The 20,431-nt window shown below is 42.5% G+C and overlaps 3 protein-coding genes across 6 annotated transcripts in view; 1 reads left to right on the top strand and 2 right to left on the bottom strand.

Moving 5' to 3' along the window:
* rhbdf1a (rhomboid 5 homolog 1a (Drosophila)) overlaps positions 1-1,498 on the bottom strand; it is a 112,507-nt gene extending 111,009 nt beyond the window's left edge. For both annotated transcript variants that reach the window (XM_062049783.1, XM_062049784.1), the window contains exon 1: positions 911-1,498. The gene's annotated coding sequence lies outside the window, so the exon portion shown is untranslated. The remainder of the gene's footprint in view (positions 1-910) is intronic.
* An 8,858-nt stretch (positions 1,499-10,356) lies between these two features.
* Positions 10,357-19,949, top strand: mpg (N-methylpurine DNA glycosylase). 2 transcript variants are annotated; one of them, XM_062049797.1, is made up of 4 exons: positions 10,358-10,738; positions 10,811-10,870; positions 16,067-16,271; positions 16,666-19,949. In XM_062049797.1, the coding sequence occupies exons 1-4, from the start codon at positions 10,547-10,549 to the stop codon at positions 17,037-17,039; spliced, it is 831 nt and encodes a 276-aa protein (XP_061905781.1). In that variant the 5' UTR covers positions 10,358-10,546; the 3' UTR covers positions 17,040-19,949. The 2 variants fall into 2 exon arrangements, with proteins under 2 accessions (XP_061905780.1, XP_061905781.1); XM_062049796.1 differs by having other exon boundaries at positions 10,357-10,870.
* The window catches only part of nprl3 (NPR3-like, GATOR1 complex subunit), a 52,458-nt gene continuing 46,655 nt past the window's right edge, over positions 14,629-20,431 (bottom strand). Inside the window, exon 13 of one of the 2 annotated variants that reach the window (XM_062049789.1) lies at positions 14,629-18,692. The gene's annotated coding sequence lies outside the window, so the exon portion shown is untranslated. The remainder of the gene's footprint in view (positions 18,693-20,431) is intronic. The other variant, XM_062049788.1, reaches the window with a different exon arrangement.

Raw genomic sequence — 20,431 nt, 5'->3', positions numbered from 1 at the left:
TAATTAGATGAGCATAGTAACTAATTAGATGAGCATTGTAACTAATTAGATGAGCATAGTAACTAATTATATGAGCATAGTAAGTAGTTAGATGACCATAGTAACTAATTAGATGACCATAGTAACTAATTAGATGAGCATAGTAACTAATTAGATGACCATAGTAACTAATTAGATGACCATAGTAAGTAGTTAGATGACCATAGTAACTAATTAGATGAGCATAGTAACTAATTAGATGCATATTAACTAATTAGATGAGCATAGTAACTAATTAGATGACCATAGTAAGTAATTAGATGACCATAGTAACTAATTAGATGAGCATAGTAACTAATTAGATGAGCATAGTAAGTAATTAGATGAGCATAGTAAGTAGTTAGATGAGCATAGTAAGTAATTAGATGAGCATAGTAACTAATTAGATGAGCATAGTAAGTAATTAGATGAGCATAGTAAGTAATTAGATGAGCATAGTAAGTAGTTAGATGAGCATAGTAAGTAATTAGATGAGCATAGTAACTAATTAGATGAGCATAGTAAGTAATTAGATGAGCATAGTAAGTAATTAGATGAGCATAGTAAGTAGTTAGATGAGCATAGTAAGTAATTCGATGAGCACAGTAACTAGTATATGATGCATTGAAAGATAGGTGAGGTTGTTGTGAGTGTTGTACTACATTAATAGTGTTAGCACTAATGCTAAATGACATGTGATGACTTCCACTCTCAATCTTTTCATTGTGCGGGCCTGAGAGTCAGCATCTTGTGAAGAAAAGTAAGCAAGAGACACGGCTTGAAAATGTGAACGTGTTTAAAAGTCCAGCCAGTAGTTGTGTTTACTAGCAGCCATCTTCTTCCTCCTGGTGACAAGCCCGGGAGAAGAAGCCAGAAGAAGTACTTAACTCACCCTTCACAGCCGGCGGCTCAGATGATCTCCGGCGGCGGGGAAAGAATCGATCCGATGTCCGCCTTCCCTCCCCCGGCTGCTCACATCATCCTGACGGCCACACGCGGGAAATGAATGCTTCCTTCTTCCTCCTCCCTCGCCGCGAATCTTCCCACCCGGAGCTGTCGCGCTCAAAGCCGGCCACGCTCCCCACACCGGCGGCCTGGACGATGGATGACGGATGGACGATGGAGGGATGGAGCCCGGCCAGCCCGGCCAGCTGCCCCGCGTCTGTGCTTCCTTCCCGCCGACGGACAGAGCGTCCCCGCACTGCTCCATGCATCGACCTCGCCGGCCAGAGCTGAGCGTCAGCCCCGCCCTGAGCTCCCACAGAGTCTGTGGGAAGAAGGAGGCCAGCCCGTCACGGAGCTACAGCCAATGGGCGTGTGAGCGGGGAGGTCCTAACCCTACTCCCTCCAACACAAGAACTAACTAACTAAACATGACTAACTAACTAACCAACCAACTAACTAACTAAACATGACTAACTAACCAACTAACTAACTAACTAACTAACTAACTAACTAACTCCAACAGCCGCCACGACTGGACTGCTCTCACCGGAAGTGTGAGCACGGGGCCACACGAACACGTGACTATGTGGAAGGTCGCACCGGAAGTGTGAGCACGGGGCCACACGAACACGTGACTATGTGGAAGGTCGCACCGGAAGTGTGAACTCGGACATTTTTTAAAAAATTTTTTTTATTGTATAAAGCTTTATTTATAATATGCAACAATTACATAAAATCTATAAATAATCATAAACAAGACAAGTACAGAAAGGGGGGGTGTAAACTCCACAATAACAGGCATAATAAATTCATTTATCGCGGTTATGTCAGGAACCAATTAACAGCGATAAATGAGGGAATTACTGTACACGTTTTTGTCACTTTACTCTCATCTATATAATATCATGTATGCTAATTATTAGGGGTGTGGGGAAAATCGATTCGAATTCGAATCACGATTCTCACGTTGTGCGATTCAGAATCGATTCTCATTTTTAAAAAATCGATTTAATTTAATTAATTAATTAATTTTTGTATTTTTTTTAATTTTTTTTATTGATTTTTTTAATGAATCAATCCAACAAAACAATACACAACAATACCACAACAATGCAATCCAGTTCCAAAAGCAAAGTCGAGCCAGCAACACTCAGAACTGCAATAAACACAACAATTGAGAGGAGACACAAACACCACACACAACAATTGAGAGGAGACACAAACACCACACACAACAATTGAGAGGAGACACAAACACCACACACAACAATTGAGAGGAGACACAAACACCACACACAACAATTGAGAGGAGACACAAACACCACACACAACAATTGAGAGGAGACACAAACACCACACACAACAATTGAGAGGAGACACAAACACCACACACAACAATTGAGAGGAGACACAAACACCACACACAACAATTGAGAGGAGACACAAACACCACACACAACAATTGAGAGGAGACACAAACACCACACACAACAATTGAGAGGAGACACAAACGCCACACACAACAATTGAGAGGAGACACAAACACCACACACACAACAATTGAGAGGAGACACAAACACCACACACAACAATTGAGAGGAGACACAAACACCACACACAACAATTGAGAGGAGACAAAAACACCACACACAACAATTGAGAGGAGACACAAACACCACACACAACAATTGAGAGGAGACACAAACACCACACACAACAATTGAGAGGAGACACAAACACCACACACAACAATTGAGAGGAGACACAAACACCACACACAACAATTGAGAGGAGACACAAACACCACACACAACAATTGAGAGGAGACACAAACACCACACACAACAATTGAGAGGAGACACAAACACCACACACAACAATTGAGAGGAGACACAAACACCACACACAACAATTGAGAGGAGACACAAACACCACACACAACAATTGAGAGGAGACACAAACACCACACACAACAATTGAGAGGAGACACAAACACCACACACAACAATTGAGAGGAGACACAAACACCACACACAACAATTGAGAGGAGACACAAACACCACACACAACAATTGAGAGGAGACACAAACACCACACACAACAATTGAGAGGAGACACAAACACCACACACAACAATTGAGAGGAGACACAAACACCACACACAACAATTGAGAGGAGACACAAACACCACACACAACAATTGAGAGGAGACACAAACGCCACACACAACAATTGAGAGGAGACACAAACACCACACACACAACAATTGAGAGGAGACACAAACACCACACACAACAATTGAGAGGAGACACAAACACCACACACAACAATTGAGAGGAGACACAAACACCACACACAACAATTGAGAGGAGACACAAACACCACACACAACAATTGAGAGGAGACACAAACACCACACACACATGCTACAGTTGTGACTATATTCCTACAGGTAATGAACATGCATCCTTCAGTTGTGAGTGTGTTCCTCTGGCGTGCAGGTGTGCAAACTCCCTGCCACATGTGCATCAAACGCCACGCCTGTGCAGCCCAGCAAAAGAGCAGCATGAAGCATGAATCATGAATCATGAATCATGAATCATGAATCATGAATCATGAATCATGAAGCATGAAGCATGAAGCATGAAGCATGAAGCATGAATCATAAATCATGAATCATGAATCATGAATCATGAATCATGAATCATGAATCATGAATCATGAAGGGCATCAAAGGAGGAGAATGCAGTTGTGGTTGAATGTGAGAAGATGAAAGTGCAGTGCACAATTATAAAGACATACTTGATGTGTTTGAAAGATGATGATCATAAAGACCCAGCCAGACTTCACTATGACTGACAGCTGCAGGGACGCTCCAAGCAAACAACAGCACTACTATGACTGACAGCTGCAGGGACGCTCCAAGCAAACAACAGCACTACTATGACTGACAGCTGCAGGGACGCTCCAAGCAAACAACAGCACTACTATGACTGACAGCTGCAGGGACGCTCCAAGCAAACAACAGCACTACTATGACTGACAGCTGCAGGGACGCTCCAAGCAAACAACAGCACTACTATGACTGACAGCTGCAGGGACGCTCCAAGCAAACAACAGCACTACTATGACTGACAGCTGCAGGGACGCTCCAAGCAAACAACAGCACTACTATGACTGACAGCTGCAGGGACGCTCCAAACAAACAACAGCACTACTATGACTGACAGCTGCAGGGACGCTCCAAGCAAACAACAGCACTACTATGACTGACAGCTGCAGGGACGCTCCAAACAAACAACAGCACTACTATGACTGACAGCTGCAGGGACGCTCCAAGCAAACAACAGCACTACTATGACTGACAGCTGCAGGGACGCTCCAAGCAAACAACAGCACTACTATGACTGACAGCTGCAGGGACGCTCCAAGCAAACAACAGCACTACTATGACTGACAGCTGCAGGGACGCTCCAAGCAAACAACAGCACTACTATGACTGACAGCTGCAGGGACGCTCCAAGCAAACAACAGCACTACTATGACTGACAGCTGCAGGGACGCTCCAAGCAAACAACAGCACTACTATGACTGACAGCTGCAGGGACGCTCCAAGCAAACAACAGCACTACTATGACTGACAGCTGCAGGGACGCTCCAAGCAAACAACAGCACTACTATGACTGACAGCTGCAGGGACGCTCCAAGCAAACAACAGCACTACTATGACTGACAGCTGCAGGGACGCTCCAAGCAAACAACAGCACTACTATGACTGACAGCTGCAGGGACGCTCCAAACAAACAACAGCACTACTATGACTGACAGCTGCAGGGACGCTCCAAGCAAACAACAGCACTACTATGACTGACAGCTGCAGGGACGCTCCAAACAAACAACAGCACTACTATGACTGACAGCTGCAGGGACGCTCCAAGCAAACAACAGCACTACTATGACTGACAGCTGCAGGGACGCTCCAAGCAAACAACAGCACTACTATGACTGACAGCTGCAGGGACGCTCCAAGCAAACAACAGCACTACTATGACTGACAGCTGCAGGGACGCTCCAAGCAAACAACAGCACTACTATGACTGACAGCTGCAGGGACGCTCCAAGCAAACAACAGCACTACTATGACTGACAGCTGCAGGGACGCTCCAAGCAAACAACAGCACTACTATGACTGACAGCTGCAGGGACGCTCCAAGCAAACAACAGCACTACTATGACTGACAGCTGCAGGGACGCTCCAAGCAAACAACAGCACTACTATGACTGACAGCTGCAGGGACGCTCCAAGCAAACAACAGCACTACTATGACTGACAGCTGCAGGGACGCTCCAAGCAAACAACAGCACTACTATGACTGACAGCTGCAGGGACGCTCCAAACAAACAACAGCACTACTATGACTGACAGCTGCAGGGACGCTCCAAGCAAACAACAGCACTACTATGACTGACAGCTGCAGGGACGCTCCAAGCAAACAACAGCACTACTATGACTGACAGCTGCAGGGACGCTCCAAGCAAACAACAGCACTACTATGACTGACAGCTGCAGGAACGCTCCAAGCAAACAACAGCACTACTATGACTGACAGCTGCAGGGACGCTCCAAGCAAACAACAGCACTACTATGACTGACAGCTGCAGGGACGCTCCAAGCAAACAACAGCACTACTATGACTGACAGCTGCAGGAACGCTCCAAGCAAACAACAGCACTACTATGACTGACAGCTGCAGGGACGCTCCAAGCAAACAACAGCACTACTATGACTGACAGCTGCAGGAACGCTCCAAGCAAACAACAGCACTACTATGACTGACAGCTGCAGGGACGCTCCAAGCAAACAACAGCACTACTATGACTGACAGCTGCAGGGACGCTCCAAGCAAACAACAGCACTACTATGACTGACAGCTGCAGGGACGCTCCAAGCAAACAACAGCACTACTATGACTGACAGCTGCAGGGACGCTCCAAACAAACAACAGCACTACTATGACTGACAGCTGCAGGGACGCTCCAAGCAAACAACAGCACTACTATGACTGACAGCTGCAGGGACGCTCCAAGCAAACAACAGCACTACTATGACTGACAGCTGCAGGGACGCTCCAAGCAAACAACAGCACTTCATGACAAGGACAAAGTCAACAATTTGTTCATCAGTAACATTCCACATGCTGCCAAACCACACATTGCAGCACCTTTGTGGACAACTGTAAGAACATGTGACTAGTTTTCCCAGCAGGGTTATGATCACGTCACAAACTGTTCATCTTCCAGGAAAGCTGCAGGGATCCAAAGAGTAACCCGAGACAAACCAGCATCATCATCATCATCATCATCATCATCATCATCATCATCATCATCATCCTGGCACGGGCACACATGAGCTCTTTTGATCTAAGCTCTTTAAGTGCTTTTCAAATGATGCTGGAACATAATAAGAGTGATACACAAAACAAGCTTTGTCACCCTTGCTCCTGATGGCTGCTGGTTAGCCTTGCATGGCAGCTCCCTCCATCAGTGTGTGAATGGGTGAATGTGGAAATAGTGTCAAAGCGCTTTGAGTACCTTGAAGGTAGAAAAGCGCTGAACAAGTATAACCCATTTATCATTTATTTATTGATCTGCATTACTTGTACTTTAAAAATGATTGAAATGTGTGTAGCAGAATATATCAATATAATGTATAACAGGGGTGTCAAACGTACGGCCCAAGGACCAGATCAGGCCCGTGAACAGGTTTTATCCGGCCCTCGGGATGAGTTTGCTAAGTATAAAAAATAACCTGAAATGTTTGAATGAGATAAACAGCTGTTCTAAATGTGTCCACTAGATGTCGCAATAGCAATTCTTTGTATCTTTATAGATGATGCTATATATGTACAAAATAAACCACATCAGTCGAGGAAAATGATCAAACTACATAAATGTTGATGTTTGATGTTTCATGGCTATGGCTATGACTTGCTATAACCCCCCCCCCCCCCCCCCCATTGTTTACCTGTATCTCAGCTTTTTTGTAAGGGGCGTTGGAAGTTGGCAGACCCGTCAGCGATCCTGTTCTGTCTCCTTGTAATGTTTGATCCTGTTCTGTCTCCCTGTAATGTTTGATCCTGTTCTGTCTCCCTGTAATGTTTGATCCTGTTCTGTCTCCCTGTAATGTTTGATCCTGTTCTGTCTCCCTGTAATGTTTGATCCTGTTCTGTCTCCCTGTAATGTTTGATCCTGTTCTGTCTCCCTGTAATGTTTGATCCTGTTCTGTCTCCCTGTAATGTTTGATCCTGTTGTGTCTCCCTGTAATGTTTGATCCTGTTGTGTCTCCCTGTAATGTTTGATCCTGTTCTGTCTCCCTGTAATGTTTGATCCTGTTCTGTCCCTTGTAATGTTTGATCCTGTTCTGTCTCCCTGTAATGTTTGATCCTGTTCTGTCTCCCTGTAATGTTTGATCCTGTTCTGTCTCCCTGTAATGTTTGATCCTGTTCTGTCCCTTGTAATGTTTGATCCTGTTCTGTCTCCCTGTAATGTTTGATCCTGTTCTGTCCCTTGTAATGTTTGATCCTGTTCTGTCTCCCTGTAATGTTTGATCCTGTTGTGTCTCCCTGTAATGTTTGATCCTGTTGTGTCTCCCTGTAATGTTTGATCCTGTTCTGTCTCCCTGTAATGTTTGATCCTGTTCTGTCTCCCTGTAATGTTTGATCCTGTTCTGTCTCCCTGTAATGTTTGATCCTGTTCTGTCCCCTGTAATGTTTGATCCTGTTCTGTCTCCCTGTAATGTTTGATCCTGTTCTGTCTCCCTGTAATGTTTGATCCTGTTCTGTCTCCCTGTAATGTTTGATCCTGTTCTGTCCCCTGTAATGTTTGATCCTGTTCTGTCTCCCTGTAATGTTTGATCCTGTTCTGTCTCCCTGTAATGTTTGATCCTGTTCTGTCTCCCTGTAATGTTTGATCCTGTTCTGTCTCCCTGTAATGTTTGATCCTGTTCTGTCCCCTGTAATGTTTGATCCTGTTCTGTCTCCCTGTAATGTTTGATCCTGTTCTGTCTCCCTGTAATGTTTGATCCTGTTCTGTCTCCCTGTAATGTTTGAGCCTGTTGTGTCTCCCTGTAATGTTTGATCCTGTTCTGTCCCCATGTAATGTTTGATCCTGTTCTGTCTCCCTGTAATGTTTGATCCTGTTCTGTCTCCCTGTAATGTTTGATTCTGTTCTGTCCCCTGTAATGTTTGATCCTGTTCTGTCTCCCTGTAATGTTTGATCCTGTTCTGTCCCCTGTAATGTTTGATCCTGTTCTGTCTCCCTGTAATGTTTGATCCTGTTGTGTCTCCCTGTAATGTTTGATCCTGTTGTGTCTCCCTGTAATGTTTGATCCTGTTGTGTCTCCCTGTAATGTTTGTCTGAACTTGAACATGTCACAGTCTGTCTGTCTCTGTTTGTGTCTTTGGGAGAGTGGCCGTGTTTTGGGCGTAGGCGTGGCTTCAGCTCTCAGCCTGGCACAGCTGATCCCAGCAACCTAATCACTCACCTGCCTGCCATCAACTCATCACCTGCAGCCTTCAAATGTTTGGACTTCACTTTGCGCGATCGCCAGATCGTTCACCTTTCTACATGTGGTAACGCTTCTCGCCCGTTTGTTCTAGAAGTCTAGCACTTTTGATAATCTTGCGAATTTGCCATTTTTGTGTTTTTTGGCTCCTCATTCTACCCCTGTTTTTTCCCTCTGCCTTCAGTTCCCTACCTGCCGTGTGTGCCAGCCTCAGCCTGCCAGCCTCAGCCTGCCAGCCTCAGCCTGCCAGTCTCAGCCTGCCAGTCTCAGACTGCCAGCCTCAGCCTGCCAGTCTCAGCCTGCCAGTCTCAGACTGCCAGCCTCAGACTGCCAGCCTCAGACTGCCAGCCTCAGCCTGCCAGCCTCAGCCTGCCAGCCTCAGCCTGCCAGTCTCAGACTGCCAGCCTCAGCCTGCCAGTCTCAGCCTGCCAGCCTCAGACTGCCAGCCTCAGACTGCCAGCCTCAGCCTGCCAGCCTCAGCCTGCCAGCCTCAGCCTGCCAGTCTCAGCCTGCCAGCCTCAGCCTGCCAGCCTCAGACTGCCAGCCTCAGCCTGCCAGCCTCAGCCTGCCAGCCTCAGCCTGCCAGTCTCAGACTGCCAGCCTCAGCCTGCCAGCCTCAGCCTGCCAGCCTCAGACTGCCAGCCTCAGCCTGCCAGTCTCAGACTGCCAGCCTCAGCCTGCCAGCCTCAGCCTGCCAGTCTCAGACTGCCAGCCTCAGCCTGCCAGCCTCAGCCTGCCAGCCTCAGACTGCCAGCCTCAGCCTGCCAGTCTCAGACTGCCAGCCTCAGCCTGCCAGCCTCAGTGTGCTCTCCTGGACTGCAAAGCCAAGGACTACGAGCTCCCTCCTTTCCCTCTGGTTTTATTGATAATAACCCTTGAACTTTAATTCTGCTTGTCTTTTCTGCATTTGGGTTCACCAGTTTTACCAACCGTGACAGAATGGGATTGTGCTGAACATTTAAATTGTGGATTAATAAAGTATTTCTGATTCTGATAAATAAAATCCTGTAATTTGATTTTGATAAACATTTTATCTTGATAGATTGAAAATGAACACCAATGAGTTGACAGATGAACATTATCACATCATTTATTCAAAAAGTATAAATAAGGACAAATAAAGATAGAATACTATTAACCACAACAGGTAATTGTAAAAACAACAACAACATTATGATTTGTACATTTTCAGAATGTGCTTGTTCTATTTTTAAACAAAGAAAACAATCTGAAGTTGTCTTTATTTTGAAGTTATCCTGCTGTGATTGTACCAGTCTGGCCCACTTGGGAGTAGATTTGTCTCCATGTGGCCCCCATCTAAAATGACTTTGACACCCCTGAGCTATAATGTTACTAAAAGTGTGACATGAACTTGACAAAATATAAATGTTAATATAGAAAAATACAGGAGTGGAATAAGACACCTTTAAAATGTAAATCATTAGTTTGTCTCATCAATACAGTATCAAACATGCAATCATTGTTCACTTAGCATAGTTACATATACAGTTGGACATTATTTCAGGCATTTTTGAAAAAAAAAAAATTTGGGAGGTTTTCAGGGGGATATTTGCTGTTTATATTTGGGGAAAGAAGCTTGCTGTTTATATTTGGGGAAAGAAGCTTGGTGTTTATATTTGGGGAAAGAAGCTTGCTGTTTATATTTGGGGAAAGAAAAGAAGCTTGGTGTTTATATTTGGGGAAAGAAGCTTGCTGTTTATATTTGGGGAAAGAAGCTTGGTGTTTATATTTGGGGAAAGAAGCTTGGTGTTTATATTTGGGAAAAGAAAAGAAGCTTGGTGTTTATATTTGGGAAAAGAAAAGAAGCGTACAAGAGTCCAAAATAGTTGACGGTCCCTTTAAGAGCGACGCCATTGTTGTGGTTTTACTTCCGGTCTCTCTCCTGTCCTCCAACATAGTCCAAGCCAAGGAAACACAAAGAGCCGCTTTAGTTGACAAAAGAAGACCAAGTGAAAGCTCAAAGTCAGTCTGGTGGCTGTTGGACGGCTTCTTGCTGTCATGGCTGAGCGAAAGAGGAAGCAACCATCACGCAATGAAAAGGAAAAAGCAAAAACCAAAGGCGGAAGTGAGAGCGAATGCGCCGCCAAATGTAAACAACACGTGACCACGGAGAGTCGCTATTTCACCTGCGATCAAAGTCACCTGCAGCCTCACCTGGGGGAACTCTTCTTTAGTCACCTGCAGCCTCACCTGGGGGAACTCTTCTTTAGTCACCTGCAGCCTCACCTGGGGGAACTCTTCTTTAGTCACCTGCAGCCTCACCTGGGAGAACTCTTCTTCAGGCAGCCTTGCGTCACTTTGGCCAAAGCTTTTCTCGGCAAGGTAACTTCAACTCATCTCACCTGTTGCTTGTAAACATGAACATTTATTCATGTTTCATCTACTAGTCTACAGTAACTTCAACTCATCTCACCTGTTGCTTGTAAACATGAACATTTATTCATATTTCATCTACTAGTCTACAGTATCTTCAACTCATCTCACCTGTTGCTTGTAAACATGAACATTTATTCATGTTTCATCTACTAGTCTACAGTATCTTCAACTCATCTCACCTGTTGCTTGTAAACATGAACATTTATTCATATTTCATCTACTAGTCTACAGTATCTTCAACTCATCTCACCTGTTGCTTGTAAACATGAATATATTTATTCATGTTTCATCTACTAGTCTACAGTATCTTCAACTCATCTCACCTGTTGCTTGTAAACATGAACATTTATTCATATTTCATCTACTAGTCTACAGTATCTTCAACTCATCTCACCTGTTGCTTGTAAACATGAACATTTATTCATGTTTCATCTATTAGTCTACAGTATCTTCAACTCATCTCACCTGTTGCTTGTAAACATGAACATTTATTCATATTTCATCTACTAGTCTACAGTATCTTCAACTCATCTCACCTGTTGCTTGTAAACATGAACATTTATTCATGTTTCATCTACTAGTCTACAGTATCTTCAACTCATCTCACCTGTTGCTTGTAAACATGAACATTTGTTCATATTTCATCTACTAGTCTACAGTATCTTCAACTCATCTCACCTGTTGCTTGTAAACATGAATATATTTATTCATGTTTCATCTACTAGTCTACAGTATCTTCAACTCATCTCACCTGTTGCTTGTAAACATGAACATTTATTCATATTTCATCTACTAGTCTACAGTATCTTCAACTCATCTCACCTGTTGCTTGTAAACATGAATATATTTATTCATGTTTCATCTACTAGTCTACAGTATCTTCAACTCATCTCACCTGTTGCTTGTAAACATGAACATTTGTTCATATTTCATCTACTAGTCTACAGTAACTTCAACTCATCTCACCTGTTGCTTGTAAACATGAACATTTATTCATATTTCATCTACTAGTCTACAGTATCTTCAACTCATCTCACCTGTTGCTTGTAAACATGAACATTTATTCATATTTCATCTACTAGTCTACAGTATCTTCAACTCATCTCACCTGTTGCTTGTAAACATGAACATTTATTCATATTTCATCTACTAGTCTACAGTATCTTCAACTCATCTCACCTGTTGCTTGTAAACATGAATATATTTATTCATGTTTCATCTACTAGTCTACAGTATCTTCAACTCATCTCACCTGTTGCTTGTAAACATGAACATTTATTCATATTTCATCTACTAGTCTACAGTATCTTCAACTCATCTCACCTGTTGCTTGTAAACATGAACATTTATTCATGTTTCATCTATTAGTCTACAGTATCTTCAACTCATCTCACCTGTTGCTTGTAAACATGAACATTTATTCATATTTCATCTACTAGTCTACAGTATCTTCAACTCATCTCACCTGTTGCTTGTAAACATGAACATTTATTCATGTTTCATCTACTAGTCTACAGTATCTTCAACTCATCTCACCTGTTGCTTGTAAACATGAACATTTGTTCATATTTCATCTACTAGTCTACAGTATCTTCAACTCATCTCACCTGTTGCTTGTAAACATGAATATATTTATTCATGTTTCATCTACTAGTCTACAGTATCTTCAACTCATCTCACCTGTTGCTTGTAAACATGAACATTTATTCATATTTCATCTACTAGTCTACAGTATCTTCAACTCATCTCACCTGTTGCTTGTAAACATGAATATATTTATTCATGTTTCATCTACTAGTCTACAGTATCTTCAACTCATCTCACCTGTTGCTTGTAAACATGAACATTTATTCATATTTCATCTACTAGTCTACAGTATCTTCAACTCATCTCACCTGTTGCTTGTAAACATGAACATTTATTCATGTTTCATCTACTAGTCTACAGTATCTTCAACTCATCTCACCTGTTGCTTGTAAACATGAACATTTGTTCATATTTCATCTACTAGTCTACAGTATCTTCAACTCATCTCACCTGTTGCTTGTAAACATGAATATATTTATTCATGTTTCATCTACTAGTCTACAGTATCTTCAACTCATCTCACCTGTTGCTTGTAAACATGAACATTTATTCATGTTTCATCTACTAGTCTACAGTATCTTCAACTCATCTCACCTGTTGCTTGTAAACATGAATATATTTATTCATATTTCATCTACTAGTCTACAGTATCTTCAACTCATCTCACCTGTTGCTTGTAAACATGAACATTTATTCATGTTTCATCTACTAGTCTACAGTATCTTCAACTCATCTCACCTGTTGCTTGTAAACATGAATATATTTATTCATATTTCATCTACTAGTCTACAGTATCTTCAACTCATCTCACCTGTTGCTTGTAAACATGAATATATTTATTCATGTTTCATCTACTAGTCTACAGTATCTTCAACTCATCTCACCTGTTGCTTGTAAACATGAACATTTATTCATATTTCATCTACTAGTCTACAGTATCTTCAACTCATCTCACCTGTTGCTTGTAAACATGAACATTTATTCATGTTTCATCTACTAGTCTACAGTATCTTCAACTCATCTCACCTGTTGCTTGTAAACATGAACATTTGTTCATATTTCATCTACTAGTCTACAGTATCTTCAACTCATCTCACCTGTTGCTTGTAAACATGAATATATTTATTCATGTTTCATCTACTAGTCTACAGTATCTTCAACTCATCTCACCTGTTGCTTGTAAACATGAACATTTATTCATATTTCATCTACTAGTCTACAGTATCTTCAACTCATCTCACCTGTTGCTTGTAAACATGAACATTTATTCATATTTCATCTACTAGTCTACAGTATCTTCAACTCATCTCACCTGTTGCTTGTAAACATGAACATTTATTCATATTTCATCTACTAGTCTACAGTATCTTCAACTCATCTCACCTGTTGCTTGTAAACATGAATATATTTATTCATGTTTCATCTACTAGTCTACAGTATCTTCAACTCATCTCACCTGTTGCTTGTAAACATGAACATTTATTCATATTTCATCTACTAGTCTACAGTATCTTCAACTCATCTCACCTGTTGCTTGTAAACATGAACATTTATTCATATTTCATCTACTAGTCTACAGTATCTTCAACTCATCTCACCTGTTGCTTGTAAACATGAACATTTATTCATATTTCATCTACTAGTCTACAGTATCTTCAACTCATCTCACCTGTTGCTTGTAAACATGAACATTTATTCATATTTCATCTACTAGTCTACAGTATCTTCAACTCATCTCACCTGTTGCTTGTAAACATGAACATTTATTCATGTTTCATCTACTAGTCTACAGTATCTTCAACTCATCTCACCTGTTGCTTGTAAACATGAACATTTATTCATATTTCATCTACTAGTCTACAGTATCTTCAACTCATCTCACCTGTTGCTTGTAAACATGAACATTTATTCATATTTCATCTACTAGTCTACAGTATCTTCAACTCATCTCACCTGTTGCTTGTAAACATGAACATTTATTCATGTTTCATCTACTAGTCTACAGTATCTTCAACTCATCTCACCTGTTGCTTGTAAACATGAACATTTATTCATATTTCATCTACTAGTCTACAGTATCTTCAACTCATCTCACCTGTTGCTTGTAAACATGAACATTTATTCATATTTCATCTACTAGTCTACAGTATCTTCAACTCATCTCACCTGTTGCTTGTAAACATGAATATATGATCTACTACACTACAACCATTAGTCAAAGATGACAACAGTGTATCCCACCAGGCATTGCCGCCATAGTGGCTCCCTGGAGCATTTTTAAAAAAGGATTGAAAATGGAAAAAGATGGGGGGAAAATATTTGTTTAGTTTTAGTGTGTTTTGTGTTTGAGGACAAACTTGACACAAATGTTAGAAGTACCACTGTTGAATATGTTTGTGTGTCTGCTTCACTGATCCTCAACATCCTTTTGTCCTACTCATTTTGGCAATTCTTGAACTCACCATAGTGTGGACTGTGACGCAACTGTTTGTTTACATGTAAAATCTTCCACTCCTTGTCTCATTTTGTCCACCAAACATTTTATACTGTGCATGAATGCACAAAGTTGAACTTTGTTGATGTTATTGACTTGTTGGAGTGCTAATCAGGCATATTTGGTCAGTGCATGACTGCAAGCTAATCAATGCTAACATGCTATTTAGGCTAGCTGTATGTACATATTGCATCATTATGCCTCATTTGTAGCTATATTTGAGCTCAATTTAATATGCTTTACTTATGTCCTCAGTGTATATCATTTAGTTTTGTATTTCTCATGACACATTATCTGTGTGTGATATTGGCTGTATTTCAGATAGTTGTTTGTGTGCCATGTTGTTCCAGACCACAGCAAACATTACCCAGCTTGCAAAGATTGTAATAAATCCATTAGAAGAAGACATTTCCTTTAAGTTGGACACACACATCTATGTCTTTGGCCATTAAAAGACAGTCATTTCCAGGAGTTCTCTCACCCTCTGAGTAGCCTCTGATTTACTAATGCTTTCTAATGTTGTAAAAATGTGTAGAATAAATATTACATTTCAACATTTCTGTCAACCAAGATTTGCTTCAGCCTGCGACACAGTCATTTTGATAGTAGGCTAATATAGCTAATATAGACACTTACATCATGTGTTGTCTTCATTATAACACGTATATAAGACTTTTAAAGTCATTTTGATAGTAGGCTAATATAGACACTTACATCATGTGTTGTCTTCATTATAACACTTATATAAGACTTTTAAAGTCATTTTGATAGTAGGCTAATATAGACACTTACATCATGTGTTGTCTTCATTATAACACTTATATAAGACTTTTAAAGTCATTTTGATAGTAGGCTAATATAGACACTTACATCATGTGTTGTCTTCATTATAACACTTATATAAGACTCTTCATGTTGTTGCGGCTCCAGACAGATTTGTTTTTTGTATTTTTGGTCCAATGTGGCTCTTTCAAGGTTTTGGGTTGCCGACCCCGCTATAGTTGGACATAGTGGTTTTTCTCTCTCAAAGCCACTTACCTGCACGTTATGCGTCCTTGCAGGTGCTGGTCCGCAGGCTTGATGACGGCACAGAGCTGAGAGGACGGGTGGTAGAGACGGAGGCATACCTGGGAGGCGAGGACAAGGCATCGCACTCGGCGGGGGGCAAACGCACCAGGAGAAACACGGCCATGTTCATGAAGCCCGGCACTATCTACGTTTATCCCATCTACGGCGTCTACCTGTGCATGAACGTGTCGAGCGAAGGTGAGCGTGGAAGTGGAAGAAGGAGATGTATTAACAAAAGCCCCCAGCATTTTAGACAGTAGTGGGTAGACACAGGCACATGTTCAGACATTTTAGACAGTAGTGGGTAGACACAGGCACATGTTCAGACATTTTAGACAGTAGTGGGTAGACACAGGCACATGTTCAGACATTTTAGACAGTAGTGGGTAGACACAGGCACATGTTCAGACATTTTAGACAGTAGTGGGTAGACACAGGCACATGTTCAGACATTTTAGACAGTAGGCACAGGCACATGTTCAGACATTTTAGACAGTAGTGGTTTAGACACAGGCACATGTTCAGACATTTTGGGGGGCAGGTGCTGAAGCCAGAAAAAAGGGCTTTGGCTCAGCATTTGTGTGTTGCACAGGCGATGGGGCCGCCGTGCTGCTGCGCTCCCTGGAGCCCCTGCAGGGCCACGCAGTCATGAGGCAGCTGAGGGCGTCCAAACGCAAAGACGGGGCGCGGCCGCTCAAGGACAAAGAGCTGTGCAACGGGCCCTCCAAGCTGTGCCAGGCTCTTGACGTCCAACGCCGCTTGGACCGTCAGGACATGGCGTGCCACTCGGAAGTGTGGCTGGAAGACACGGACTCCCCCCCAGGAGTTGATGAGATGGTGTCGGCGCCACGTGTCGGCATCCAGTCACACGGCGAGTGGGCCAAGAAGCCGCTGAGGTTTTATCTCCGTGGCAACGCTTGCGTTAGCGTGGTGAATAAGGAGGCGGAGAGACTTTGCGAGACCTGAAGGAGTCAGTGTGGACGCTAACACACACTAGTCATCAATCAACAGTCATTAATAACCTCTTATTAACTAACCCTAACTACATTTAGTCATGGATTGGATGTTAAAAGTATGGAATGTGTCAGAGTCGGATGATTGTCGATTTTGTTCCAAGGAGTCTGTATCCACCCTCACTCACCCCCTTCTGTTTCTGAAAAAAGGACTGTGTTAGTCATACTATCACTTTCAGAAACATCTAAGAAAAAGGTCAGCTAATAGTCAAGTAGCGGAGGGCAGGTCATGTTTGAGGTCAATGATTGTCTCTTCAGCCTCTATGGTCCACTGGGGGGTGGTGTTAGGGTAGGGGACCCCTTAGCAATATCACAAATAACTCAAACTCAACTAAACCCTAACTTTTATGTAACTTATTCAATATGGTGAAAGTAACAAAATATGCTTATATTTATATTGTCACCAATACTAGAAAAATACTACCCTTATGGCGGATGCTTTAGCAATAGTATTTTGAAATTTTACCACACCTGGTGCCCCCAATAATTAATTAAGTCAAGCTCATGTTGTAGAAAGTTGAATGATGCGGACACGTTTGTTACTGAATACTTTCTATCAGACTTCTGCCATGGCAACTATGTGTATGTAATGAGCAACTATAATTATTTGATATGCTTAAATGTGTAATGTGTCGTTTTAGCTCAGCTGTTGTGTAGCTGCTAGCTCCTCGTAGCCTACAGGTGTCTAAAGTGCAGCCCATAGTTATGTGTTTAACACAACTATGTGCTAAACCTAAACAATTGAAAATGTGGTATTTGGGTGTCGGTGTAATGTTTGGCAGCTACGCCGTGTCTTATCATTGGACCTAAGTTCTTTGGTTTTGTAGGCGAGACAGAGAGCAAGGGAACAATGTGGGACATCAATTGTGTCCATCTTATACCATGCTAGCTGTTGCAAAGATAGGTCAACATGAGCAGCCACACCTTGAGTTCCAACATACATAAATAATCATAACATATGGCGAGTCGGGTGGCAGAACACACGGAAGCATCTCAGTCAGCCAGGGTTTTCACCGCTAGAGCAGTTGGATGTCAGCCATTCCTGTTGTTTCAGGCTGTGGTATGAGCTCATGGAGGAGTCTTGGTAGTGGTGTCGCAGCTGGGTGGTTGAGCCGACAGGTAACACCAGGAATGTTCCTTCTTTGCGATTTGAATGTCAGGGTACAGTCTGTAAAGGAGGTCCAGCAATCTGAACCGGAAGTGGTTTGGTGACAGGTAACCTTCTTGTGACCCCAGCGAAGCCTTCGACCTTTAAAGAGGAAGCACACAGTTTCTTTGGTACCTCTGCATTCAGAATCGAATGGGTGGCGCCAGTGTCAATCACGAACTGATAACATTGTCCGTTGACACTCATGTCCAGCAGGGGGCCAGTCTGTATCTCCTGCTGGGGCTCCTGCTGTGGGCGTCCTTTGCCACGCTTTTGTGTTCGTTTGTTGGCACTACGGAACATTTCCTGTTCGGAAATGTTCGGACAGTCACGACTCCAGTGACCAGGCTGGTCACAGCCGAAACAGTTTCCACCCCGGATTGGCTTTGAAGCACCGTGTTGTCCACCACCCGAGTCCAACCGTCTGGTCGCACGTCTGTTGAGGATTCTTTCCTCCACCTGTTGGAATTCAGAAGTAAGGTCACCCAGTGCTGAATATACCCTAGCTGATTTTTGACCTTTTGGTTCTTTTAACCTTTTATCTTCAGCGATCTGTAATTTAAGTAGTCGTTTCCTTGTTGCTCTGTCATTAGCCCTATTTTGCATGGGATGAATAAAATGTCCTGCCATATGTTGTTTTTGGCACCGTGTATATCAGGGTTAACTTTGTCCAAAGTGTTTGGCCAAAGGTTCCCTCCCGGAGGTACAGGTGGGAAAGCAAGGTCAACAATGGCTTGCATGTATGCATCGGCAAGATACTTATATTGTAGTATGTCCAAAGTGTTAATGTCATGTGTCAAAAATGTCTGCCGGAGAAAATGGTCAGACGTGTACAAGGGGTTAATTTTCGGAGGCAGGATTAATCTTAGAGGGGGCGTGTTAATACCTCCTTCTCTTGTCACTGGAGTAGGGGGCGGTGGCCTAGTCAAAGTCTGGGCGGGTCGTTTGACACACACACACACAATCAGCAGCACACACACACACACACGAGCACGCGTAAGCACTCACGCACACGCACACACACACACACACACACACACACACACACACACACACACACGAGCACTCTCTCTGCGTTTCACCTACCATAAAACTTCCAGTTACTTTTTTATTTTATTTTATTTTTTATTTCCTTATTTTACCAGACGTTTGAGTTCACGACTTTTCGAGTATTGTAAACTCCCTCTTAACCCTTTCAAGGAACGTTCTCTTTTCTTTTTTTTCTTTTTAAACTCTACCTGCTAATTCCATTGTCGACAACAGTGCATTCAATTGATTATTAAACAGTAATGATTCATCACATTTTCCCCAGCCGTCATCACATTCTTGTCTGTCACACTCCTTGTCCATTGTGTCTATTTTTCCTTAATTTTAGCGCACACTAAAGTGTCGCCGGGACCTCACAACCAGGGAATCTTTATTGTATTTATTACAAATGGCCTCCAGCCGTGGAATTTATCATATGGTACAGAAGGGCCTCCTCCCGTACGATTCTTAATTTTAACGCACACTTTAATGCCGTAGGGAACTCGCAACCAGGGAGTATTTATTGTATTTTACAAATGGCCTCCAACCCATCCTTAGTTTGTGTGCACATAAAAATGTCATCAGGGAACTCACAACCAGGGAGTATTTACTGTACCATATGATGGGCATCCATCCCGTTACTCTTTTTAGGGAAGACCAAACACCCAGGGCGAGCCACACCCGACTATTTGCTTACTCGTCAGTGAAGCAGCCCGTCACGGTAATCTTGACACAATGACGTGAGTGGTATTCACAACTTTTATGCAATGGTGGCTACGGCAAAAATGCAATCAATCTATCAAAATCACCAATCTGTGCCTGGGATTAAAAAACAGTGTTTGACTTACAGACTTCAGGACATACTCCTAATGCAGATTTTATCTAAAAAGAAAGGTTCTGCTTACCTTGAATTATGTTTTGGCCATGTGAGTCTGTCCAGAAGATTGCAAGAAGTCATCAATCAACAGCGTGCCATCTCGGACGAAGCCCCCAAATTGTTGCGTCGACCAGCATTCCTCCAATGGGGAATTCAAATTGCTAGTCTCTCCCAGATTCTTTTTATGGCAATAAACTGATGTTTATATTCAATCAACAGGCAGTAGTTGGTATTTTGTGGTTTATTCTCAAAGCTTAGAGGACAAACCTGAGACCAACCCAGCACCCAAGCGTTC

This window comes from Entelurus aequoreus, linkage group LG06, assembly GCF_033978785.1.
Source record: "Entelurus aequoreus isolate RoL-2023_Sb linkage group LG06, RoL_Eaeq_v1.1, whole genome shotgun sequence".
Lineage (NCBI taxonomy): Eukaryota > Metazoa > Chordata > Actinopteri > Syngnathiformes > Syngnathidae > Entelurus > Entelurus aequoreus.
Note: the sequence above shows the minus strand (reverse complement) of the source record. Positions and strands in the feature narration are given on the sequence as shown.

Excerpts from the sequence above, each read along its gene's own strand:
- mpg (XM_062049796.1), top strand. The coding sequence starts at position 10,547 with ATGGCTGAGCGAAAGAGGAAGCAACCATCACGCAATGAAAAGGAAAAA. Across the intron at positions 10,871-16,066 it reads CCAAAGCTTTTCTCGGCAAG|GTGCTGGTCCGCAGGCTTGA; the intron begins GTAACTTCAACT and ends GCGTCCTTGCAG. Across the intron at positions 16,272-16,665 it reads CATGAACGTGTCGAGCGAAG|GCGATGGGGCCGCCGTGCTG; the intron begins GTGAGCGTGGAA and ends TGTGTTGCACAG.